The following is a 26,426-nucleotide window of genomic DNA, read 5'->3' as shown; positions in this document are numbered from 1 at the left end:
ATGTACATATGCATGCACACACAGAAAAGCATGTGCTGTAAGGGAGCTTTACATATATATATATACACACACACCCCCCCCTATAAATAATTTCAGTGCGCCGCCACTTTACAGTCAGGTTTTATTTTGATTATTAATGCTGTTTACAAGCATTGCATTCAGGTGATGGCAGAGAGTGAACAGCACACGGGTTGGGTGATTGCTCTGAGTGTTTCTCAGCTACCTTTCGAAGCAGAGGATGGCAAGTGTCTCCCGCTGTCACCTGGTCCAGCCCTAAGGCAGAATCAGCTATTTTGGAGTCTTTCCTGATGGACGTTTGGCTAACATGCTTTTTAAGACCTCTTGTGATGAAGATCTTGTGACCTTCACCTCCTCTGTCCATACCTTGGAGAATTTGGTCTATAGTACCTAATGTGGTTAGACCAGTGAGAAATAACTAAAAGATAACAACCAGTAAAAGAGAGGGGGAGAAAATAGTTAAAAAGCCTGGGCTGCTTCACAGTCTTAATTTTTCATTATTGTTTGAGCTACCATTTAATCAGTTGTATGTAAACAATGGTGTTACTGCCTTCATGTTTATGAGCAAGATCAGCATATTAAGTATGAATTATAGAAAGTCGTTAACAAGTCATCTGTTCTGCCCATTCAGCAGTAATGAACACAAGCACTTGCTGCTTTGGAAAGCACAACATTAGCTGAACTCTAAGTATTTGCATTTTACTGGCACTGCATATGTCGTGTTACCAAAGTGTGTCTAGGTTTTGGAGGGTAACAAGTGCCGTGCACTGTAAAGTGATGTGCTCCTTGGACAAAATTTGAAAGGCAAGCATCTTAACTGTGGTAGAAAAAAGGTACAAGGGTTGTAACTGATAATTGGTGAGGCACTGCATGTGCATTGCAAGTGATTTGTGTACAGAATGTATTCCTACAAATTTTGTGTGTAAAATAATGCTTACGCATTTGGAAACTTGACTGAAGTCTTTGGATTTGTTTTAAAAATGGAAACGTTGGAAAGTCAGAATTTAATTCTGACTGCGTTGTTTGTGTTCACTGCTTACTGGTGAAGAAAGACTTCTTCCTCTGCCCATGTCTAATGGTAAAATATTTTCCCAAGGAGCATGTGGGAAACCCTCCAGTAAATAATTATGGAATAATCTGTCTGGGGAAGACATTTATTTCCAACCTCTATGATTTTTATGCCCCGAACCAATAATGTTTGTATTTTCTTTCCTGAGACCAGCAAAGTTTTTGGTCATTATAATGTCTCATGGCAGTTAACTTTTTACTAGGGTGTGGATCTATGTTTAAAAAGAAAAAAATTACAAAATATATATTAAAAAAATCAGAGACTTTAAATTCCCTAGAGACCTTACTTTAGCCTTAGGTTAAATAAAATCAAACTCTAGAGAATTCTGAGCTCCTCTGAAGTAGCACAACGATTTAAGTAAAGTGAAAAGTGTTGTTTGAGTAAGAGACAGGTTAGGATATGGTTTCCCTTGCTCTGCTGAATGAATGTACTGATGCAGCTCATACTTGTAATTTCTTGGTGTTTGTATTTCTTTCTCCAAATAATTCATGATTTATAGCCATGATTATGATTTACGTCATCACAAGATCAGAGAGAAGGAAAGCAAAAATTCATGAACATTAGGAAAGCACTAAGCCATTGCAAGTTTCACTGAGAAAAAATGAGGATTGAGTGTCATGAGTCACAGGTAATTATGCTCAAACAAGAAGTGTGAAGGCTGAAAACAATGTCTTACTCCTTTCTAGAATAAAGACTGTATTACTGGTCTAGATGGGAGCAGTGTATCTGTTCATTGACTATTCCATATGACTACAGGAAATTAGAAATTGAAACTGGTATAATAAAATGGCTGGATAATGTAAAATCCCTGACAAGCATCACCGATGTTACTTGTCATTCTACATAAGGAAAGAGGATGTGTGCTGTAATAAGGTCTAATGCATCCTAAATTTGGAAACATTTTAAGAGATGCATGTTCTCTCAGCACGACTCTTGTAGTGATGCAGAGAGGACAATGGAGTGCTACCTTTTAAGTTAGAAAAATTACTTGCTGTTACTGAATTGATAACAGTGGGGAGAGTATTTTGGCACATATCTGGAAGAGACTAATCTTTGAAGGCAGTGCTTATTAGTTACGTTCTTACATTGACAAAGTAACTGACTGCCTTCTGTGTCTGTTGGCAGCTAGTTTTATCTTAAAAAGGATTTAAGGATCGTCAGGACTTGTGTTTTTCACCTTATGCTTTGTCTCCAAGGATTTACTTTCTCATATGCTCAGTAACTCTGCAATTTCAAGGCAATGGACAGTTGCAGTTGGCAAGATTCTTGGCTTTATTTAGCTAAATTTGGGGTTTTTTATGGGTTAAATCAGCTCTGGAAGAGCTAAGCAGCATGTGCCTATACATATCAAACAATCTGCTCTGCTTGCTTCAACCTCATGCTGTGCAAGGAGATTGTTCTCAAGTGTTAAAAAAACCAAACCAAACAGCGCTTACAATTCCCTGTCAGAAGAGCAAGGCTAGGGAGGAGATCGGCTATGGTGGCACTCTTCCTCGTGGGAAGAGTGACACAGGATGGGACAACAGCTGCATTATTTTGGAGCTAGTCCATTTGATAATTGGCATTATCAAACAGAGGAGTGACAGTCCCGTCTTTCCACTCAATGAGGATCTCTCCACGCCTCAAGGAAGGTGAGCGAGATGGTGGAAGGTACGGCTGGGGACCTCTTCGTAAGGGAGATGGCTCCCGCAAGTCAGCTCTGCTGCTGTTGGCTGGAGAGCTCTTCAGAGCAGAGAGGATTTTCTTCTTCCTAGGAGGAGAGAGAAGAGGGTACGTAACTGCATCTTCTTATCTCTTGGTTGCTTCTCCATGTCACCTGGATTGGCAACTGTAGTGCCCAAATTCCCTAAAACTTCAGGGGTGGTGTAAGGTGTGTAAGGGAGAAGGAGCCAACATTAGTGGCTGCATTTGGGTGGGATAGTGAGTGGGAGGGAGAAGCAGGGTGGCAGAGAGAAGAAATCACCAAGGGTGACATCATGGGTGAGCAGACCCAGCTGCTCAGAGCCAGACGCTTCAAGTGTGGGATTGGGAAGGGTGCCAAGACCAAGACTTTTGTTCTGAAATGGTGGACAGGGAAGTGGCAAACCAAATGAACCTGAGTCTCACTTACTTGTTGTAATGAACATTGAGTGTCAGTATTATTAATCCCAGTATGAATGCCAAGGGGCTGAGGACCAGCATGGCCGTCTTCCAGTTGGTGCCTGAAAGGACATCATAGAAAACAATCATGTGTTTGCTGTACCTATCCCAGTTCTTATGCAACAGCCATGATTGCCACAAAAACCACCTGTAATGTCCCTGTAAACTAGTAGATAACAGGAAAAGTACTTTGTCCATAATATGAACACCTTACAGCTGCTTTATGCTGCATGGCATCCTCTATTGAAAATGGCCACAAAAAGGTTTTCTTTCTTGCTAGGAAAACAATAACTATTCATGCTTCTCTGCTCTGCAACTCTGATACAAAATAAGACAGGCTGGGTATCTGTTTCTCCTGGTGAGCTGGGACAAAGCATTTGCATGTTTTTACTCACTTTTGTACTGCAGGCCTGGGGGGATTTGTTTGATTTTTAAAAGGAGGTTTTTTTGACAGGTAGTTTGGTGCCCTCGTTCTCTACTGAGCCTCAGCAGGACCCAGAGGAATGTAACTATACTGATGGGAAAGTCAGGGGCACTGAAGAGCCTTCATCCACCTGGTCTCTTTCTCCTCTGGCTGATCCCTGGACCTACCTGCAAGCCTGGCCCCAGCATTTTTCCCTCGATTTCCGTGGTGCTTTTTAGAGTGATTGTGGGACACATCTGGGGGAAGAAGCAGAGACTCAGATTAGCAACTTTCACTGTTGGACCAGAAGAAGCTCCAACTTCCTCCTGGGGCTGCACTGTAACCACAAATACCTTGAGCTGGAAGGGAAAAGGGAACTTTCTTGTTCCTCAGCATTTCCCAGCCACAGATGTTTTTTGCTTCTAGAACATCTGATGACTGTACCTCCAAGTTAAGACTATGGCCTTATCACTGAACTGCTTGCCAAGGCAAACATCTCAACATGTTGTGTGAGAGTAAAGCCTTGAACCACTCAGTGGTACACATGGAAATTCTTCAGAAGTACTCAGGTACTTACCACCACTGAAAATACTTGAATAATCTCTAGATGCAACCCATGCTTTCCTTCCTGCTGTTCTCATATATGCATTCAGAAATGAAAAGTGCTCACCCTCATTTGCTGGGAGGTATGCCTGTTTGGTCTTTGCTGGCGACACAGTGCTATTCAATTTGTTAGCCAGAGGTGGGTCAGTCAAGCTCACAGAAGATTCTCTGTCCACGACAGCAATCTTTGATGAATCAATGGTTTTACCTTGGAAGGAAATAAAGCCAAAATGTGCATGATTACTTGTTGTACAGAAACCTGGATATGCTCAGTGCCCGGCAAGGGAAGGGAACCCAGCCCTACCACATTAGTCCTCTACCCTGCAAGGCAAATGGGTCGTGGTACAATAGCAATCACCTCCTCCTGTGTATCAGGGATCTTCAGGTCTCACAGATTTCAAAGATGAAATGAACCTCTTGACTGAATCCACAGCCAGAGCAGAGCTTGTTTTCAAGTGGTAAACAAGGTTGGTCTAGAAAGTATGAGTGCAATGCCAGCTGTTAAAGGATGAGGTGTGAGGAAGAGGCAAGCAGAACTGTAGCTAAGCTTCACAGGTATTACCAACACAGCAGATGAAGAAATAATGGTTAATAGTCCATATCTCTTGCAAGGCTCAGTGGTATCTTTTGCTTTGCCAGTCTTATTGCAGCAGTGGGGTATGTGGGATAGCCGCTACTGCTAGAGGGGAGGTTGTGGGAAACCTTGTCGCAGCAATAGTCACCTCTCTCCTGCACAGATGAATGTGACAAGGTCAAGAAACTCCTGTCTGCAAGGTTCCTTGCTGCTTCAGATGACCCTTCTCTCTTGCTGTGGCATAAGCATCTACAGGTACACGGGTGTAATTTATTGAGCAAATAACCAGCCAAAGTAAAAGTTGTCTGTTGATGGCCAACTGAAACTTTGATAAGAAAGGCCTAAACAAACACATCAGATTTTGATGTCATTACTGAGCAGTCAGAGTTTCCCTTCAGTAGACTCTGAACCATGGGGTTGATAGGAAAATTATCAGTATGCACAAGACGCACTAACTGGCACAACCTGATTCAAAGCCTGCTCTGTGTTTACCCTTGCAGCCTTATTTGGGGAGCCTGGCTCTGACACAGCCCTGGGCTGCCAGGAACATTGCCTTGGGGAATGCAGACGCCCTTTTCACATGCCTTTTTCCCATATCCTAAATGTTCCACCCATTTCCTAGCCTATATTTAACTATCTTATTATGGTATCTAATTTGTATTGGCTGTATTTACCTTCATGTTAAACAAACATTAACACTTGTGACAACTGGTCTATGATAATTATATGTTAACCTTCTAGCTAGCTAATTAAAAAACCTCAGTAAAAAGGCCATCTTACCTGCACATGACAGCCAAAAAAAGCTATTGTAGCTCTTTTTATTTCAAATTAGATATAGCCTCTTTGTGTCAATAGGTTATACTCATAATCCATTTGCTTATGCCAACCAGCTTCATCACACTTTCTATTTACTCATTTCCGCAAAGCTGAAAATCTCAATGGGGCCATCAAGCCTTGAGGTAAGGAATAGCCTTATGTAAGGGAAGTAATCTCCCCTGAGGAAAGTTGGGAACCTCATCACCTACAGAGTGGACAAACACAGAAAAGTCATTACAATTACTCCCTAGAGTGGAAGAAGGGAGAGAAGGAGAGGATGGGGGCAGGAATTGAATGTGATTTTCAAGTCTCAGTTCTGCACAGAACTGCATGAGAAAAGCCCTGAAGTCCATGCCTTCCTTTGCATAAGGGAGTAAATGAAAGAGGGAAACAGGCTGGACCACGAATTATCAGTGGTTGGCAGTGGGCTTCACTGGCCATCTGACAAATGATGATAGTCACATCTTGGTGCAATGACCATGCCTGATGTCTGTAAGCCTTGTGTCCAACATGTAAAACTGTGACAGGACCAGGGTTTCTGCTATTTTTGTGTCCAGTCTAGGCAGAGGGTAGTGAACACTCATGAAAGCAGAGATTAGATTATTTTTAGCAGAAGCCAAGACCATGAAAATGATAATATAAAACAGATTTTTTATAATTTTTGATGTCATGTTTTAGGTTTTCTTAATGCAAGGGGAGGGCAGCACTTTAACTACCTCCCACTACTTGCTGTGCTCGTTAGTCTCTTTATGGTTACATCAGGTACCAGGAGTGAAGTTCACTTTTAAGGATCATGAGAGCATGGGATGAAGGTTAGAACCGTGATTTCTTTAGTGATAGGAGCACTGTTGCGGTCTGGCAGGAGATAACTGTAACATGTTGCTTAGAAACTGAAGCAACAATTTCTCATTTCAAATATAGTGGCTCCTCAATAATTCATACAAGTTTAAAAGAGGTTTTCAGCTGCAACCAGTTTTCTTGTTACCAAAAAATGACATGACAAAGTACCAAAAGCCCCTTCAAAGTCTTAAGTGCCTGACTTTATGGGACTTCCTTGGTTGTTTTGGACTTGGGAGGCTCAAGCAATTCCTGTATTCTTGGCTCTGGGCACCGATTCAGATGTACTTTCCAAAATATTTGCCTTTTGTCTGTCATCAGAAATACATCTGGCGTTTAGAGACCTGCTCCTGTAAGGTGTTATGTGCTTTCTGGAAAACACTGAACAGCGACTACTGGAAACTGGTGGTACCAAGTAGTTGGGCTGACTTGGAGCCATTTGATATCTCTCCAGATAGGCCCAAAGTGACCACAAGTTAGAATGATGGATGCAAGCCTGGTGTTAGTTGGCTTGGATGACACCTGAGATTAGCTGTTATCTGATGCTAAATCTACCTCATCTTACTTTCATAGCTCCACACTCGTGTGTCTACAGCATGTTGTGTTGGTTTGCTGGGCCTCAGAGCTGCTGTCCGGGTAGCAGCACAGATTGTTTCATCTGATAAAGTTTTCCACTTGCTGAATTTGTCCTTCTCCCTTGTGAAAAAGACCTTGTGGCCTCCTTCCTTGGTGCTGAGGTGGAAGCCCTGCACAGTCAGGCGTCCCTTCTTGCTGCAGGACCATGCTTGGTGTTCCCAGTCCCCGCAGGGCTCCAGCTTGACCAGGACATACTCCTGCCACTTGTGGGCTGACAAGCACTGCTTTGTTTGAAGGCTGACGATGGTCCTGGTGGTGGGGTCCCAGCTCCACTGCTGCTGCTGGGAGTGCACCTTGCAGTCAGTCAGGCTGATGCGGCTGGTCTCATGGTGGGCGACACGAATGCACTTTTCCACCTGGGTGTTCCTTATGAGGAAGCCTTGTCCTTCTGCTACTGTGGTACAATCAGAGCACGGTTTAGTACTGTGAATGTTTGAGGCAAAAGTGTCTTCTGAGCACTGGACATTGCAAATGACCTGGGGAAAGGAAGAGGTAACCCACCAATCCTTTCCTGGATGGGCATGCCTAGCTAGATAAAAAGTTCCCCCAGCTTCCTAATTCCCCAGAATGAGATTCTTTAAAATGCGGGGTGTGCAAATAGCCAGGAGCAACACTAGAGAAAAATAACAATGACGTAAGTCACCCATTTAACTAATGGTGAAAACCCATCCTTGAAAACTTGTACTGTTATGAAATACCTGCCTATATATATTTAATTCAATATTTCAACTGCTTCAAATAGGTAGGCATCCTTCCCTCCCTCCAAAATAATTGGATAGTTTGGGGGGTTTTTTTGCCCCTATCTGGATCAAATATTTCTTATTAAAAAAACAACTGAAACGCCTGGATTCTTCCTCAGGTGCTATTCAATTAATGGCTACCTGGGGCTAAATGGCCACCTTGGGCTACTGTTTCCATTAAGTGGCTCCTGGTGATATTACAGCAATGCTGGGATAAAACCATATCCCATCAGAAGTTTGGAAGTACTTGGCTGACACAGCTTATGTAAGTATTGAAATACACCTGGATTTAGCACACTTGACATTGGTCTGTGCTCCCCAGGCATAAAGGTACTGTTTTTAAGGACCTCTTTGTAAGAGAGAGATGTTACAGCTGCCCCACAGTAGACACACAATTTGAAGTAATTTCATAGAATCATAGAATGGTTTGGGTTGGAAGGGACCTTAAAGATCATCTCGTTCCAACCCCCCTGCCGTGGGCAGGGACACCCTCCACTAGAACAGGTTGCCCAAAGCCTCATCCAACCTGGTCTCAAACACTTCCAGGGATGGGGCCTCCACAACCTCTCTGGGCAACCTGTTCCAGTGCCTCACCACTCTAACAGTAAAGAATTTCTTTCTAACATCTAATCTAAATCGACCCTCCTTCAGCTTAAACCCATTGCCCCTTGTCCTGTCACTACACTCCCTGATGAACAGTCCCTCTCCAGCTTTCCTGTAGGCCCCTTCAGGTACTGGAAAGCCACAATTAGATCTCCCCGGAGCCGCCTTTTCTCCAGGCTGAACAACCCCAACTCTCTCAGTCTGTCCTCATGGGAGAGGTGCTCCAGCCCTCTGATCAGCTTCGTGGCCTCCTCTGGACTCTCTCCAACAGCTCCATGTCTCTCCTGTACTGGGGCCCCCAGAGCTGGACACAGTACTCCAGGTGGGGTCTCAGGAGAGCTGAGTAGAGGGGCAGAATCACCTCTCGTGACCTGCTGGTCACACTGCTTTCGATGCAGTCCATTACAATTTCTGTAATTGCTTTTAATAGCAATGGGTCCCAGCATCTCTGATGACTTAGGATGGATATAAACCTGTTAGCTGGACAATTGCCCCTGTTTTCAGTACAAAGTCATCATGTGTGGCCTGTGAACATCCTGAGCAAAATGTTAAATGCTGAAGCATCTGTCACTGACACAGGTGTACCTTCTGCTATGTATTTTATGCCTAAGACAGAGGGATAGATATAAAAGTTTCAAGTTTCTGCACATTCTAAGAAATCTTTTAATTTTAATTATAATTAACACATGGTAACTCCCAGCTTTTGCTGTGACTTTTTTCTCCTCTTTTCCCCAGGAGTCAGAGTTATAAAAGCCCAATCAGCATATAGTATTGAGCATAAAGAATAAGAGGTGACTGAGAGGTGATGTTAGTCAAGAACACTGATGTTTATCTAAACAACTATTACTGCAGAATTTCCCCTCCCAAAACAAAGAACAATACTTTTCCCTGGGAGCAAGTATTTGGCTCAGTACCTGAAAAAAATAATGACAGTGTAAACAGAAGACGGTACACAATACCAAGAGTATGAACAATAGCTTAAAAGAGCTATTATGTTTTCTCTCAGGAAATTCTAGGGGTCTGCTAGATTAATAGTGCCTGGTGGTTGTTAAATCAGAAACAGCTCAAGGCTTTGTGCTCAGCCTGAATGCATGGGGAGAGGCAGCCAGAAATCACTGTACAACTCCTGCACTGGCTCTGAGATGAGGATGGATGTGTCTGTGCTGGGATATTCAGTTTTGTGCACCTGTGAAAGCCACCGATACAGGCAATACCTGCCAAGCCTATGTGCCTAAATGAAAATTAAATTTCTGGGGGATCTGTTGACAGCTGGTAAGTCCTGACCTCTTTAACCCTTTATTGAGGGCTGAACAGAGGGAAGATGTTTAATGCACCTTGGGCTTGAGCTTCTGCCAGCTTCCAAAGGCAGGAGAAATGTCTCATATATAATCTCCCACAAGCTTTAGAAAATCCAAAGGGATTAATACAATCCCCCTACCATGTTTTTTCTAGGACCTGTATTCCAGGATTCTCAATTCTTTGCTTCATCTTAATTAGGAGAAACCTATTTCTGAAGTAATGATCTGAGAGCCACATAAAAATGGAACAGGGGAACATGAGAACTGTGCTGGGTCGGATAAAATATCTGCCATGCCCAGTATCCTGTCTCCAGCACTGGGCTGGAGCCTATTCATATTTGCTAATAGGGGAAGAGGGTAAGACAAGTAAAGAGCTCACTCAAGACAGCAAGGACACCAGTGCCTCCTTCCTAAATGTTTCAGCTAGTTAAGAGAGCCCGCTGGGTATTTATGATTAAATTTTTTTTCCCCATGTACACTACATTGTGTGTACTCTGAAGTTCAAAAACCATTTTATTGCTCAATTGGTATCATGAGCTCCTTCTGCAGCTCCATGTGGTCAACTTCAGTTTTGATTATTCTCAATAATTTTGTGCCATCAGCAAACTTTATTACTTCCATTTTTCACCCCTTTTCCAAAGATCACTGTGTCAAACAGCACTGATGTTTTGTTGGCACCTGCTGATATCTTCATTCTGCTGTGATCACTGTTAACTTATTCCACCTCTTTCTTCCAGCCTATGGGTGAAAGGACTCTCTGACTCCATGAGAATGGAGTTTCTTAAGCGCCTTGGTGGAAGTATCTTACCAAAAGCCTTTTGCAAACACAAGCACAAGGTCTAGATCAACTTACTACGTTTATGTGCTCATTGATGCCATGGATGTTGGGCATCCCCACTACAAAAGCTGTGTTGACTTTTTGCATATTCGTCTGTCTGCAAATTCTGCTCTTTGTTTCTACTGACTTGCCTGACATGGAAATCAAACCTAGTAACCTATGTTTTCCCATGATGACCACTCCTAAGGTGGACATAATTGCTGTAACACAGTCCTTTGGTGCTGAAGCTGCTTTAAGTAATGTTGACAATTTTGTTTGACAACACTCTTCAAGCTGCAGAGAGTGGCTGCCATGTGAGGACCTCTCTGACCATGCCTGAAGTGAACACCAGCACCAATAATCCATTCAGCCTTTCACCCCTGCCCTGCCTTGGTTGTCCTTCTTACATTTACCTCAGTTAGTTGTTGGCCTCCTTACCCTCACCGTATTCCTACTTCAGATATATTTGAAAATTTCTATTAGTAGTTTATATGCTCGCTCTCTCTCTAGGTTGCTTCTCTAAATCTTTTTCTCATACGTTTTATTATGGGTTTTGTTATTAAACATACCATGATCTCCTGTTTCTCTTTTTTTTCTTTTTTTCCTTTTCCTTGCTTGGCAATGAGTGTCCATTTGAACGTTTCATTTTTAAAAAAATTTTGAAGTGCATTGCTGTTTAACTCAGCCAGTAGACTGGTGTTTTGGTCCCTCTGTACAGTACCTGGTGGTATACGTTCCCCTCTAAAAAATCACCGTTACCTGCACATTAGCAGCAATCATTGCATGCCCCTATGTTATCTACCAACCTTTTTCACTTTTGATCTCCCCCTTTCTACCAGACTTTTTGGGGTTTTTTGCAGGTCTCAGTTTTCAGAGACTCATCCCACTGAAGGTCCAGGGAAGCCCTCCTGCCACAGCAATACATGTGGGCTGAGAAACCTCAACACTGCAATTCAAGTGCTTTCCTTTGAGATTTGTGTAGCTCCTCAGTAGAGTATGACACCAAGTTATTAATAGATTTTTATCTTCACACCATACCTCAGGTCCAAAAGTATAGCCACTGTTTTACAGCTTGGGAACAGAGGTCTAGCTAAACTCTGCTTGGTTCAGTATTACGCAGGAGAATGGCAGCAAAGGTGGGGCCATAATCCTCCTCTGAACTGTAGTCCGAGTGTCTTCCCTACGGACGATGACATTGAGCTCTCTGTAAGGCTGGCTATTAATATCGGGATTTTCTTTGAGGTGTTTTGCGTGATCCTTGCCAACCAAGATGTGAGCCTGTGTCTGTCGTACAGGTTCCCCATTCACTACCCATGTGTTATTGCTTTCCTGAGGTTGAGATGTTGCTATCTAAGTGAGCAACTTACAGTTAGATACAGGTAACCGGCAGCAATCATTGCACATGCCCCACACAGTCATAAGGGGTAGACTGGCAAATAAAGCTGGAGTGTATTTACTTTGAGATACACATCAGGCACCAAGAATTCTTACTCAGGAGGCAAAATGACTTTTTTTTCCCAACATTGTCATCAGCCCTAACATTTTGGGAATGTTAACCTGGACCAAGCAGAACATCCAATGTAGTCTCTGGGGATAGGGCTCTGTGTCTCTGGAAAATGCCACCCTTACCCACAGAGCCTGAGTAGATGCCTGCTTTGAGCTGCTCATGCTTGAACATTTTGGCCTCTTCATATTTTTAGGAACAAAATAAACAGTTTCTAGCAAAGGCGCTTGATGCCAGCTCATTTGTCCTATGATACTGCCACTCTGTCTGGTTACAAGAAAGAAAAGCAAGCATGGCCACCCTTGGGAAATGCTGTTCCTTGTAGGATTAGGAGCAAAAACCATGCAATGTTCCTAATTAAGGTAATGCCACCAGGAAAGCCTTGGCTACCAGTAATCCCAGTCTGGCTGGGAAAGTTTCTACCATCTCTAAGCAGTGCCTGTGATGGCTCGATCAAAGCCATTTGCAAATCATTTTGGGATGGGTTGTTCTCTCTAAAGGCTCTGCGGGGGGAAGGGGTAAGTCAGAGCTGAGCAAGCACAGGATCCCAAAACACTCCAGGTCACCTCAGAACCTCAGCATTGGCTTTGGCCTCTTTTGCCCTCCTTGGTGGAGTTCCTAACTTTTTGAAAAATCCTTTAGTTGTCTCAATTTCTCTTGCCATGTGGGTGTTTTCTGTGGGGAGAAGATGACCACTAAGACACGGTCAGGAATTTACCTTTTCCTGTCTCCACCTGTCCTCAAAGGCAAACATCCACCTGCAGCAGCCACAGCATCTCTCATAAGGACTGCTTTGTGGGAACATCCCATGACCCAGGAGAGCTCCCAAACATGGCTTTTCTTGGGTACCACCATATGACAGCAACTCATATTGAGTCACCCAGGCCATGGCAACAGTCTCTTGGAGAAATGTCTCCAAGCTGTTTCTGCTGTTTCCACCCAAACTGAGCACAGCATTAGGGGTACAACCACCATAGAGGAGAAACCTTGGAGCTGGCAGTGCCATAACCGAAGTTATGGTGAGACAAGGCGGAGAGTTTCCTGCTTAGGTAATCTGCCTCACTGTTTGCTGCTGCAGGTGACCATATCTTCCCTACCAGTGGACACTGACCGACACTGTTCTCATATACATTACATATGTTTGCCTCCTTGCATAACTCCCCCTGAATATCAGCTGTTCCAAGATTTAGGGTCCCCTTGTCTTGTTGGACTATTGCAGCAGTTCAAGGGGCATCAGTGGGATGAGTGTTTGGAAGACTCCCACCCTCTCTAGGTGCCCTAGCTCCAAAAGCAGCCATAAGGGACTCCAGCTCCTCCTACCAGAAATGGCCCCAGCCCAAAAGAAAAAATAACCAGAGAGTTTGGGGAAAGCCATCTTTAACGGCTTAGCACTGTGGTGATGCAGACAACACCTCTCTCTACCCTGGTATTGATTATCGGACCCTCTCCCTTCAGGCAAGCACAGCATCTAACCTCTCCTGCCTTCCTGCCCTCACTGGTGGGCCTCACACTGATAATGCAGAACTACCACATTTTCTATCCATATGCCTTACTCGCATTAAAATTCAGGACTAAATGTAGAGTGGGGCTTTTGTAGCACATCTACAAAACCAGGCAGTCTAGAAAGATGTTGGATGAAGACAGAAGGGACTTTCATCTGACTAACCACAGCAGCAGGAGCAATTCACTGTGATGGCCTGAAGTTATCACAACCTGCCCATGAGCGAAAACTCAGCCAGATGTCTCTTCTGAGCAGGAGTGGAAGCTGTTTCTGAGCTACCCTGAGCCCAGCAGGCTGTTTCTACCTCTTGCAGAGGGTCAGGACTAGATAGAAATGAGAAGATGCAGTAGCAGAAGAGGGAAGCTCCGGGTTAAGGCAGGAGGGTTCCCCATGCAGATAGAGCTCAGTACAAGACATGGCCCTGTAAGATCACTTGTAGGAACAGTACATTGAATCTAATTGAAGCAAGCAGCTTGAGATGCTGTCAGGTACAGACAAACAAGGCTTTGAATAAATAAGCAGGAGCAGGCTTGAATGCAACCCAGCACTAACTCCTTCTCATGAAAAGATCTCCCTCCATCCAAGGAAGCAAGCCTCTGTCTGTTGCCAGTGCAGGAGACCAGCCCAAGGCCATGGGATGAGGAAATTAAAAACAGTTGGAAGGCACTTGCTGTCATAAGAGGGTGGTGACCCGGATGTGTTTGGTCAAAGGCAGGAAATCCAGATGTGCACAGGGAAGAAGTGAGATTAGCACTCTGTTGTCTATTTTGCCTGACTTCATGCCCAAGACCAGCACGTCAGAAGGTGAGATTATGGGATTTTTTTGCAAAACAGGCTGTTTGCCTGGAACATTAGCTTTATTTTGGCCCAGTCCTCCCTCAGCCTACAAGTATGATTACTTGGATGTAAAGTTTAAAGACACAAATGTGCATGACAGGTCAGTGGATGTGGCCAATCTACCTATGGAAAGGATAATGCTAGCTGGAGCCTTGTTGGTGAGCAAACAGGTGCCTGCCCATTGGGCCCAGCAGAACAGGCAGAACTGGAACTGGGTGAGCAGCTTCCTGGCAACTGCGAGCTCTGCGTTTATGCGAGCACAATTTCCATCACTTCGAGCAGCAGATCAGCTCTTATCAAGCTGTGTCATTTTTATAGAGAAGTCAACAAAGCCTACTGGTAACTGCCAGTAATTAGCTGGCAAATGGCTTGTTGGTGCAAGCACCTGATTGCAAATACTTCTTGGTCTGCACTTATTATTTTCCAGTAACATATCTCTCCAAGAGTAGCTCCCAACTGTTGCTTCTGGCAACCACACTGGGCTGTGTTTTTTCCCAACCATTGCCGCTTCCTTAAGAATATCTTGCTTTTGGTTGACCAACAGGGCTTCATAGCTTTCCACATTACTGCAAGGTCCACTTTTGACCAAGTATCTCAGTGAAGACCTCCAAGGGAGCCGAGCAGCCATAGGAAAAGAAGGAAGGTTTCAGCATGGAAAAACACATGGATAAATCATGGGAAGCAGGGGAGCTTGGTGAAGTCAACATGAAGCTGATGTATGCTGGGAAAACCAGTCCCTGGGGTGATATGATGGAGATCTATAAAATCCAGAGAGATCTGCAGAGGATGGGCAGGGGCTGACTGGTCAAGGACTGATCCCATATGGGACAAGGAGTGCCAAAAAAAGACTCACAGTGTGCAGGAGGTGGCTCTGCACCCAGCAGCCATGCATCCTTGCTGCCAGAGAGAGTCTGCACAAGTCAAGGGAGAAGATCCGATAGCTACTGAAGAGTTGAACACACCAGGGTCAGGAAATCCCCTGAGCAGAAAACAGTTGGAGGCTGGAAAAGTCTATGGGGGAGGAGAAGTATCAGATAAGCTTGGCATTTCTGCCTCTTCAGTGCAAGATGATTAGGGCTGCCTTCGGAGAGTGGGGCATGAGAGGCCAGCACTGCACATGGGCCTGGGGCAGAGGAGAGCAGCCCCCAGGATCTGGGATTGGGACAGGATACCAAGTAGAGCCACCGCCAGCCTCACGCTCAGTGCATGAGAATTTAGAGTCACTGTTAAATGCAGTGTTATTTCAGCATTTTTCTTATTGCTTGTATGTGCACAGATCCTCCTGGTGCTCGACTTCCCACTGTCCATCGGACCTCACTGGGTTACCATTAGGCTTGACCCTTAAAAAACCACTTCATCTCCCTCCCTGCTTGCAGGGACTTTCCAGAGAAACCACTGTCAGAAACAATTTTGGCAATTACAGGATTTCCAGTAGGAAACAGAACCCTCTAAGTTCTGTCAAGAGCAAGCACTTCTGTCCTGCTGGCAGCCTAAAACTCAGCAGCCCCAGGCAGGATGGGATGGGGAGAGGCTGCTGCGGGTGGGAGATCAGCCCTAAGCAAGAACACGTTTGCTCTCTGCTTGTTGAGCTTGCTTTGGGCATTGCCATGTATTGGGAAGATAAATTCCTTGCTTGCAAAACAGTTGTCATATTATTAGTGATCTGGCTGAAATGCAGTGGCTGATTATGTAGCCGCACCAAAAGCATTTCACTGGAAAGGAAAAGAAATGTCACGTGGAAATGTCCTGTGATCCTCCTTAATTTACTAATAAAACATAGCCACAGGGCATCTGTCGTGTGGCAGTAGTAAAGAACCACTTCTTCTAACACCAGACAAGATCTGTATTACAGCAAGAGCAAGAGAAAAACCCTGCAGGCTGTTCTGTTCTTCTGGCATCCCACCATGGTGTCACTTCCAGGTCCTAACCAGATCTCCTGTAACTTTTAAAATATGCACAAGTATTCTTGTCCCTCACTGGTACAGTGACATACCCTCAGCCTGGGGCTTTAAAAAAAAAAAGATAGATTCAATTCATTAAATTTACTTTAATTGGCAAGATTTGGGGTGCAAAAACCAGCAATAGATGGAGCAAAAGTCAAATCTGTAGGAGCACAAACCTCTCCTTTTCCTCGGCTGCGGAGCTAACCAGGGGTCAGTTGCTCAAAGCAGCCCAGGGAACTCGCACTTAGAGGTTGTGGAGCAGGGAATGGCAAATAAAAGGGCTGGAAGGCATATCTTGTGAGGAGTGGCTAAGAACTCCGGGCTTGTCTAATTTGGAGAAAAGGAGGCTGAGGGGCAACCTCGTTGCTCTCTACAGGTTCCTGAGGAGGGGAAATGGAGAGGGAGGTGCTGGGCTCTTCTCCCTGGGATCCAGTTGTAGGACGTGTGGGAACAGTTCAAAGCTGCATCGGGGAGGTTCAGACTGGACATTAAGAAACATTTCTTTACGGAGCGGGTGGTCAAACACTGGTGCAGGCTCCCTAGAGAGGTGGTCAATGCCCCAAGCCTGTCCGTGTTTCAGAGGCATTTGGACAATGCCCTTAACAACATGCTTTAACTTTTGGTCAGCCCTGAATTGGTCAGGCAGCTGGACTAGATGATCGTTGTAGGCCCCAACTGAAATGATACTCTATCCTATTCTAGGCATTATGGTCAGAGCTGCCAGTCTGAGGTTTGTCTTTAAGGAATAAACATCGCAGCTGTGCAGCCCAAATAGTTATAGTCCTTGTAGGTGTAGGGAGCTTGAAAAGCTCTGAGCAGGTAACCTGCAAAACTGCAGGGCTGTCCTCCTTGCAGCTTCAGGGACTGAATGAACCTTGAAGCCCTTCAGGGATTTATTTCAATGAATCTCTTTCAACCTGGCATCTCAGGCATAACAAAAAGTGAATTACTTAGGTCAGGATCTTCACCCATTTTTAAAGAAAAGAGATGCTGCCCACTGCCCATGATGGGATGGGAAAGACCATGGGTAGCACTACTCCCAGGTAGGTGTTCCTGGGTAGCACCAATTCAGTTCTGCAGGATGATGCTCGGCAGGACTTCTGCTTTCCTCATCTACCCACGCATGTCAAAAACAAGGCTGCTTGTATTAAAAATCCCACTGTGTGCAGGCAGGATACAGGATTTGAGTGATCTTAGCAAGCAGCTGAATGTTAACATGAGCCACTACCAAGTTTGCTCCGTGGTGATGAACGGTGCAGACTCTGCAGCTCCCCAGCATGTCCCGCTCCCACCCAACCGCCACAGAAGCAGGACTAACGCAACGAGGTCCTGCTCCCCTTCACCACCCTCTCCCATGATGCCAGCACGCTCTGAGCCCACTCACCTCTGCTGGGAAGGAGCAGCTGGAGCAGGGAGCAAACACAGTGCTCGGGAGGTCTCTTAGTGCCTGTCTCACCCCCAGAGCAGGTTTATTCATCCACTCCTCTTAGCCATCTAAAAGCACTTTATAAAAGTGGCTGGCATGATACCATGCTGTCCCTGGCCAAGCCATCCCAGCACCTTGCCAGCCTGTTCCTCACTCTTCTGTGTTTAATCCCATTTTAAATGCTGCCCTGAAATGTACTCACAGGCACTTGTTTTACAGCTGGTAGGTTCAGAGCTCTGCAGCTCAAGCAATACTTCAGCAAGAAAGCAGGTTAAAAGCTGGGAGGCAGTTCACTTCCCACTTTCCAGCAACCCCGAAGGAGGAGAAACTTACCCTCAAGCCAAGGAAGGAGGCAAATACAGCCCAGGCTCAGCCTGAAAAGCTCCATGATCTGCCAGCACAGCAGCGGGGAAGGAGCCCCCAAAGCCTCTTGCCTGTGAGGAGTGCCAGGCAGCTTGCTTTTCCCCTTCCTCTGTCATTCACAGCAGAAAAACCTGCTTGGAAGAGAAAAACTCTTTGTCTTAGCACTGGAGACTTGGCAGCCTGCTTATCAGCAAAGGATCAGCTCGGAGACGTGGTCTCGGTCAGTGGTTATCCCTTAGGAGAAATCATATGATGAGCCAGGGTGGCGGGGGGGGACGGACGGACAGGGCTGAGATGCTCGCAGCCGCCAAGCTCGGCTCCTTAGAAGCCACGGTTGCTCCCAGCAATGAGCCGAATGCTAAGCAGGCTGGCACGCTGCCTTCACCAGGGCTGGGAGCGGAGGAGGATGCAGGGCTGGCCTGGCAAGAAAAGGCAAAGTTCAGCTGCAGTGCCCAGAGGGGCGTGGGATGCGTCTGCTGAAACCCTGCACTCGTCTGTCCGTCACAGGGTTGTTTTCTTGTTAGGGAGAAATATCTCCACCGAGATGAGTTTAAGCACCATTATAGGTCACAGTGGAGACAAAACCTCACAAACCTGTTGCAAGGTTCCTGGAGATGGAGGATGATGGGGGGGGAGGGGAGCCAAGCTCCTGGCCGGGGGAGCAGGGTCCTGCTGCGGGTCTGCCCTGATGCTCGCCCTGAGGGTCGCTCGGGTTGAGTTTGTTTTTTCATGCATCAGTTTGGGCTCTGCACAGAGGGAAAACTACACATCTCTCCCCAAGGGACAGCAGCAAAGGCTGTTGGGTGAAACAGTAGCAGGGGAAGCCAGAAGTACAATTTAACTAGTGAGATGCTCCCATTCAGCCACATCCTCTCTGCAATTGTCTGTCCCACCTGCTTCCTGGGGTCATTCTCACTCAGATGTATCATTAGCCCTTTTGCATAAATACACTTAAAAATGATGGCTTCACATTTACTTTTGAGGTCAAGTCCTGGATGGCACCAATGTCACATCTCCCATGTATGCCCATGAGACCAGGAGTCACTTTGAGAGCTGGGAGCTGCTTTGTTTAATGGCCGAGCTGTCAAATTAAAACAGCGCAGTGTCAGCATCCACGTATGGGCATGGGCTCAGGTCAGAGCCTTGTGAAGGTGCAGTTTGCTCTGTTCCCAGCCTGGGCTGATGACTCCCAGCTTTCCACCTGTCAGAGGGTGGATCTGGCTTCGAACCACACCAGCTTCTTCCCAGGTGGATGTAGATATGACAAGGGATATCCTACAGCCAAATAAAAGGGAAGGCTGAGGCAAGTTCTTGCCCTGGTGAGGTTGTTCCTGCCTGGCCAGAGTGCTGTGTTCAAGAAAAATAGCACACAACTGGTTTCTTTGGGATTACTGGTTTCTTTTGCCCATGTGAATGTGTCAAGTTGCACTAAATACCAGGCATTTTTATATTTAAAAAAGCACAGGTGTTAAACTCTCCTTCGCATGACTGGGGTTGAAAATGCAAACGCTCTCCACTGCGTTTGCTAAGCGAATGTGTCTCTCCCACAGGAAGAGAAGAGGGAAGAGCTCGGGGCAGAGATGTCTCCCCGTTGGATGGAGAACATCACAGCAAATATGCTGGTGGAAAGGTTCCTGTGCTCCTTTACCACGGATCCTGCTATTGCTCTGACCCTGGGAGCTGGTACATCTCCTGTGTTTCTCCTTCTGGCCCTTCCAGCCATTTCACACAAGGGAAACTGAGGCATGGATGTCTCCCAATCCACTATATCTTATTTGCTTTTTAACACTCAGAAAGCCTTTCCCTGTATGTGCCAGAAAGTTGTCCTCCTCCTGCCAGGAAGGGGGATGTCAAGGATCTTTGCTGCCATTTTAGCATGGGCAAGACCATGCAGGGTCAAGCTACAGGTCTACCCCCAGGTCTGAATCCAGCAGGGACCCACAGGGATGCCGAGGGAAAACTAGAAAAATATTAACTGTGTCCCCTACTCTTTTCTTGCCATTTTCAGCTCAAGATTTCCCAATCCCAGTGTGTTTACCAGCTCTCCTGCCTCTGCATGATGGGCAGCTCAGCCCCTGTCACCTCTGTGGGGAGAACGATCATGTCCTCATTCCAACCACTTCCCTTCTTGTTGCTGATTTTTAATCTTGCCAGGACCTTCCCTCTTATTCTCAGTATCCTCTGTTCCTGTTGGGGCGTTTTAAACTCTGTGCAAAGCCTTTAGGAAATTCAGGTGTTTTCTTCTCCAGGGTGTGATTCCAGATTTTTGAAGGGTATCTTCTTGCTTCAAATAATGTCTCCCACCTACTGTTGAGCCACATTCATTTCCTAGCCCTAAGGAAAGGAAGGAAAGGAAGGAAAAGTCTCCAGCTTTTCTTCTAGAGGGCATGTGCTCCTCTTGCAGTGTGATGTCCTGAAGAATCTTGGCTCAGCTGTGCCCTGGCTCTGGTGCCATCACCTCTGGCTGGCATCAATGGTGACGATGGATGCCACAGCACAGAATTTGGCTGCTGTCCTTGCTGCCCACCACCCTGCCCTAGGACACTGGACCAGAGGTCTGTTCCATCCGGAGATCTGCTCCATCCAGAGATGCAACTTAACACTGTATCCAAAGGCAAGTCCTTTTTTTCTGGCTTTGGCAACCCCTTAATGAGATACAGGATGTTCAGTCTGCCACTGAATCCCCAACTAGCACTGTATTGAGGAGACCCCAGCCCAGAAAACATTTTTAATCCCTGGAGAACAGTGGCCAGTCTAAAAGTGATGTGTCAGCCCAGACCAAAATAAATCAGTTGAACATCAGCCACTGAGATTTTTAAGGTTTCAGGACATCACTTTGGCCTTATTTCTTATACATGCAAGAATGTATTTGCATATAAAATTGCTCTCTAGTCTTAGAGCTCATTCTTCCATGATGCATTGGCTTGTTTACAGCATGGTGTAGCCTCATGCGTAGGGATGTTTTATTCAAATTGTTTCCACAGCTTTTCCCAGGCTGTCCCTAGGAGAGGGCAAGCTACTTTCCAGCTGTAGCTGCGGAGCAGGATAGTCCCATAACTGCTGGCTCTTGGTCACATAATTTCCACATCCAGTTAGTCCTTGCTGACCTGAGTCCCGTGGAGCACCCTTGTTCTTGGCTCCATCATCAGTTTGATGGGTGCATTGCTTTTTATTCTTCATTTTGCTCACAGTGAATTTAATCAGAGTGAAGTGATGAGCAAGTGAAACTTCATCTTCTGATAGGAGCATGGTGTTACCCATCACATCTTTAAATGCAGGGATGATTCACCAGCCACCCAAGTGCAACCCTGTCTGGTGTGGGACTGGCGCTGCTTTCTAGCACACAGCAGTCAGATATTTTGCCAGTAGCCAAATATTTTGCTAGCTTAAAACCCAAGGGATACTCAGGAACAGCACAGCCATCCATTAGGCTTTCACCCCAGCCTTGGAGCCAGCAAGACTCTTTACTGAGCTTAAAATCTGAGCTCAATTCTGTACCCTCTGTGTCATCCCAGGACAGAGATGGCAAAACTCGCACTGGGTCCCTGAGGTGAGGAGAGCTAGGGCTGTGCGGGGCCTCTCCAATTGTTCAGTATTTTAGGGATGACATCTTCCTCTCTCCCAGGGTAACCTCCTTAGGGCAGAGGTGCAAATGATCATTAGCTTTCTTTTCAGCTGTCTGGCCTTTTGCAAGTTTTACTGTCTGGGTGCCTGGTTCAAAGTGCTTGTGAAAGGATCAGCTTCAGCCATGCTGGGTAATTTCTGAAAAATGCAGGAAAGTCTCTCTTGTTTATGACTGGGCTGAGTTTTGGTGGTAAAACTCCTATCACATCCCTCTGGCTGCTGGCTGGCACTAATCACGATTCGTTCCTCCATCCACATCTGCTTTGAAGATGGACTTTCATTGCCCTGGTTGAAGCTGGATAAGTGCCGAGGCAAGCTGAGGGGTCCGGCCATCGTGGGGTTGTCTGTGCAGTGAAACCTTTGATCACAGAGACGCACTTGGCATCAAATGTATAGGAAAACAACCACAGTAAAGATCCTATATCTCCACAAAGGGATGCATAAGGGAAAAGAGATTTTTACATATCAAAACTCTCCTGTGGCCAGGAAGTGGAGCTATTCTGGGATAAAGCAGCATCTCCAGAGATGCCTGGGTGAGGATGCCTGGGTGAGATGTGGTCCTTGCAGCCCTGCTCCCAAGTAAGCAGCAGGCTGAGACTGTGGGGAGCCCAGACCAGATGCCCTCAGCCTCCCTAAGAGCCTCTTCTCCCACTGTTGGGTGCATCAGTGCTGCAAGAAGTCCCACAGGGGCAGGTATGGGATAAATTGCCCAGGACCCCTCATCCTGGCGGGTAATTGGCTTAACCCATGCAGAACCTGAAGCATCCTTCAAGGACCTACCCGGAGCACTTGATGCTCGTGGTAGGTCTCTGGCTCATTCTCACAGGAAAATAGCAACTGAGAGTGGCTCCTCTCCAAGGTGAAAACCTTCAACCGTTGAGCCTCCTTATGTTGCTGCTATTGCAGGCAGCTCCCAAGGGCTCCCTCTCCAAGCAGAGCCTCCAACTGACCCTGGGTCTAAATGGGAGAAAGCCCAGCTCAGACCCAGGTCCCTTCCTGTTTTATTCCTTCACCTAGCATGAGCCCAGCTCACTGACTTAATTTAGAGCAGCTTGATATGAGAGCACCGTTTCCCCCCCCGCCCTTTTCCTGTGTTTCCAGTGTCCCTCAGACTGCTCACGATTGCAGCTGCGGCACCCAACGACCTTTTTTCCCTTTGCCTGTGCTTTGCTTATTGCTCTGGGCTTTCTTTGCTTGTTCATCAGGGGAAGGCACCTCAAAAACTCCCTGGAGCTCCTCACAAGCGCTGATCCTGATGCAACAGGGTCTGATGGGCTCAGTGCTGCCCAGGGGATGCCTGATGACCGGTCACCTCTCAGCCCTGGGACAAACCTAGAAGCACTGCCTGGGTTTCAGCCTGGGCCACTGGCTCAGCAGGTGGAGCTCCTTCCCAAGGATGTGGGCAGAGCAGCTCTCAGCATGCAGCTGGATGCTGTGGCCACCACTTGCAGCTTGGAGCAGCGCAGGGCCACAGTCTGCAGGTTCAGCAGTCAGAGAGAGCCCTGACATGGGGAAAAAGTTAATTTTTAAGGCTTTTTTTTGCTGGCTTGGGAAGGAGGGGTTTGTTCATATAAGAAGATGGGAGTGGCACTTTCTACTGCCTGGTCTTATAGCAATTAGGACTGAAAGACCTGTGTAGTGAACTCCGCTTTATTCCCAGTAGTGAGGGACTGAGATCCTCTGGGTAGGGAAAAAGCCCAGGTAATATTTCCACTCTAGACCTGAGCTGGATTTGCATGGGTCCAGGGGGTTTATAGCACTGTCAGGCTTGCATGGAGTTACCAATGTTGCAGCAGCATTTTGTACAGGCACAAGTCAGCAGAATCTGTGCAGCCACCTTCTTGCTGAGATGAGCTAAAAACCCTCCAGGCATCACAAGCCATGGGGAGCAGTGCAGAGACCCCCCATATCAGCATGGCTGCCAGAAACAAGCCTGCTCAGAGCAGTCTGGTGGGTGTGAGCTGGTGCAGGTCTCTCCATGCCACTGGTGCATCCCTTCAGGATTCAGCCACAAGCCTCCCAGAAGGTCAGACTCTGCTGCTGATATGGGGTTAATATGAACCAAACTGCCGTTTCAGCCCAAGGACCCAGGTGACATCCCCACGGGCCAACAGTCAAGGCAATGAGGTCAGCCATCACTGTTGCCCACACTGGAGCTATCAGGAATTGCTCAAAGCTCAGAGCTGGGGTGAGAGGTGCACACAGTGCTGTGACTAATATCCTCTCTGCTTTGGGGCACAAGTGAGCTTTGAGTTTTTTCTAGCTCTCAGGAGGAGCAGGATCATGCACCGCTGCATGGGAGGGACTTCAACCACGTCCAGGGATGTTCCTACTTGCACCACATGGACAGTACAGCGTCCTTGGCAATGTCACCTCACCCTCTGCATCCATTGCCCAGACACTTCCCCCTTGTGTTAAGCCTTGTTGGCTTTGTAGCTAATCTGTGGCAGCTCATGAGATAACCTTGGCTCTCCCTCACTCCCCCTCCTTGGCTGCAACGATAGCAGATACCTCTTTTCTCACGTCATCTATACATACAGAAAAAACGGTGAGCAAACCTCCCCTGGGCTCCTTTTAGCAATAAATCCCCATATGATGCCTGCGTGTGCCAGGCTGCTATGGGAAATGAGGGCTGATGGGAACTGCTTTCTTCTTTGGGTGTGTTTTCTGTTAAAAAGGTCCCATTTGAAACAGTTTAAAAGGGCTCAGTAAATGATTAATCATTTCTTGCAGAGTTTGACAGGGCAATAGTTTGTTTATGACCATGACTTATAGCTACCTATGGTGCTTTCTGCTAGAACATGTCATATACTTTCCCTACGAGCGCCTGATAGTGTTTGATATCCTGTTATAAAAGGAATCTTAATATAGAAAACTATCCCTTTAAAGACAGAATTGTTTCCTGATGGGTTGTTTGATGAGTGATGTTCTCCCTGCACCAGCAGGCAGGTAAACACATTGGAAGTGCAAAAGTCTGAGGATTCAGGTGTCACATAGCTGGGACCCAGACTGAGGCCTGGCAAAGTTGTGCCACATGTGCCAAGAGATCAGGAGGGTTGCTGGGGATAGATTTGGTCTGGAGGAGGCTCTGAGGGTGGGTGTACAAAGGGGTTTAGACGTGTAGCTGCCCTTCGAGCTGGCTAATATGCGTTTCATCACTTGAAATCCTTGCTTAACTCCCGTTTAAGAGGGTCTAAAGTCCTGGCTCATTTTCTGCGTGTCATGGTGCTGGGTATGTCAATGTTTAATCTATGCATGCAAAGGGCTGCTTAGATCCTCGGCGTGAGGAATCACAGCTCCTTTTGGAGGAAGGCCTGGGGAGACTGATGGGGCCAGACCTATACCAGACCAGCATCTGGTAAAACAGCCCAAATACAATACAACAATGCCTGCATCCCTGGGGCATCTGGCTTTTGGGCTGCTCTGGGAGCATTCAGCCCATCTTTGCTTGGAAGTAGTTCCACTTTACCTGGGTTAATTAAGTGTTTGCCGGAGCTGAGAGGTTTTGCAAGGACAAGTTAAATATTCATGGGGAGGAGACACTGTGATGCCATCACCCCGTCAACAGAGCAAGGAAAAGGCTGGATCTGGGCTCTGTGTGACGAGTGTGCACCCCTTGGCAGCACTCCTTCTCATCACCCCCAGGGCAATGTTCAGGCTGCTGGCTTGGCCAGTGGATGTTTAATGCTTTCATGAGACATAAGCCTTGAAGGACAGGAGTTTGCAGCTTCAGAGACTCCCTTAGATCCTGGTGGCATCTATGCTGGCAATCCTGATTTCATCCTGCTCTGCCTCTATATGTGCCAGCAACTGCTCTTCCCACCGACCACCTACATCTCCCAGGTGGTACCTCTCCTCTGTGAGGGGCAGCAGGCCTGGGATACCAACACAGCATCCTGCCACATCATAGGAGGGAGGAAAACCCAAAAGGCCCTGGGGACAGGACAGCTTGGCCCAGGAGCACTGACTCTCTTGTACACTATCTTTCTGCCACTGGTCTTCTGCCCGTGGGGAAATAGAGGGATTTAAAGCAATCCCAAGCGCAACTACAGGCTGGGCAAAGAATGGATTAAGAACAGCCTTGAAGAGAAGGACTTGGGGTTGTTGGTGGACAAGAAGGTCAACATGAGCCAGCAGTGTGCGCTTGCAGCCCAGAAAGCCAACCATATCCTGGGCTGCATCAAAAGAAGTGTGACCAGCAGGTCAAGTGAGGTGATCCAGCCCCTCTACTCTGCTCTTGTGAGACCCCACCTGGAGTACTGCGTCCAGCTCTGGGGGCCCCAGTACAGGAGAGACATGGAGCTGTTGGAGAGAGTCCAGAGGAGGCCGCGGAGCTGATCAGAGGGCTGGAGCACCTCTCCTATGAGGACAGGCTGAGAGAGTTGGGGTTGTTCAGCCTGGAGAAGAGAAGGCTCCATGGAGACCTAATTGCATCCTTCCAGTACCTGAAGGGGCCTACAGGAAAGCTGAAGAGGGACTGTTTATCAGGAGTGTAGTGACAGGACAAGGGTTTAAGCTGAAGGAGGGTCGATTTAGATTAGATGTTAGAAAGAAATTCTTTACTGTTAGAGTGGTGAGGCACTGGAACAGGTTGCCCAGAGAAGCTGTGGATGCCCCATCCCTGGAAGTGTTCAAGACCAGGTTGGATGAGTTGGGCAACCTGTTCTAGTGGAGG

General features: G+C 46.6%; 1 protein-coding gene across 2 annotated transcripts; it reads right to left on the bottom strand.

Annotated features, from left to right (window-relative positions):
- Positions 1-90: 90 nt before the first annotated feature.
- Positions 91-18,849, bottom strand: LOC142599407 (uncharacterized). Of its 2 annotated transcripts, XM_075739632.1 has the most exons (7): positions 18,722-18,849; positions 18,098-18,258; positions 7,025-7,489; positions 4,300-4,440; positions 3,818-3,886; positions 3,198-3,288; positions 91-2,837 (listed from the first exon to the last, which is right to left on the bottom strand). In XM_075739632.1, exons 2-7 carry the CDS (start codon positions 18,150-18,152, stop codon positions 2,630-2,632), a joined length of 1,029 nt encoding a protein of 342 aa, XP_075595747.1. In that variant the 5' UTR covers positions 18,153-18,258; positions 18,722-18,849; the 3' UTR covers positions 91-2,629. The 2 variants fall into 2 exon arrangements, with proteins under 2 accessions (XP_075595747.1, XP_075595748.1); XM_075739633.1 differs by lacking the exon at positions 18,722-18,849 and having other exon boundaries at positions 7,025-7,486; positions 18,098-18,661.
- Between the last annotated feature and the right edge of the window lie 7,577 nt (positions 18,850-26,426).

Source organism: Balearica regulorum, chromosome Z (assembly GCF_011004875.1).
Source record: "Balearica regulorum gibbericeps isolate bBalReg1 chromosome Z, bBalReg1.pri, whole genome shotgun sequence".
NCBI lineage: Eukaryota > Metazoa > Chordata > Aves > Gruiformes > Gruidae > Balearica > Balearica regulorum.
Note: the sequence above shows the minus strand (reverse complement) of the source record. Positions and strands in the feature narration are given on the sequence as shown.

Coding starts and splice junctions, on each gene's coding strand:
- LOC142599407 (XM_075739632.1), bottom strand. CDS start 18,152: ATGGAGCTTTTCAGGCTGAGCCTGGGCTGTATTTGCCTCCTTCCTTGG. Junction 7,490..18,097: donor CCTCCTTCCTTGGCTTGAGG/GTAAGTTTCTCC, acceptor ATTGTACCACAG/TAGCAGAAGGACAAGGCTTC. Junction 4,441..7,024: donor ACGAGTGTGGAGCTATGAAA/GTAAGATGAGGT, acceptor TTTCCTTCCAAG/GTAAAACCATTGATTCATCA.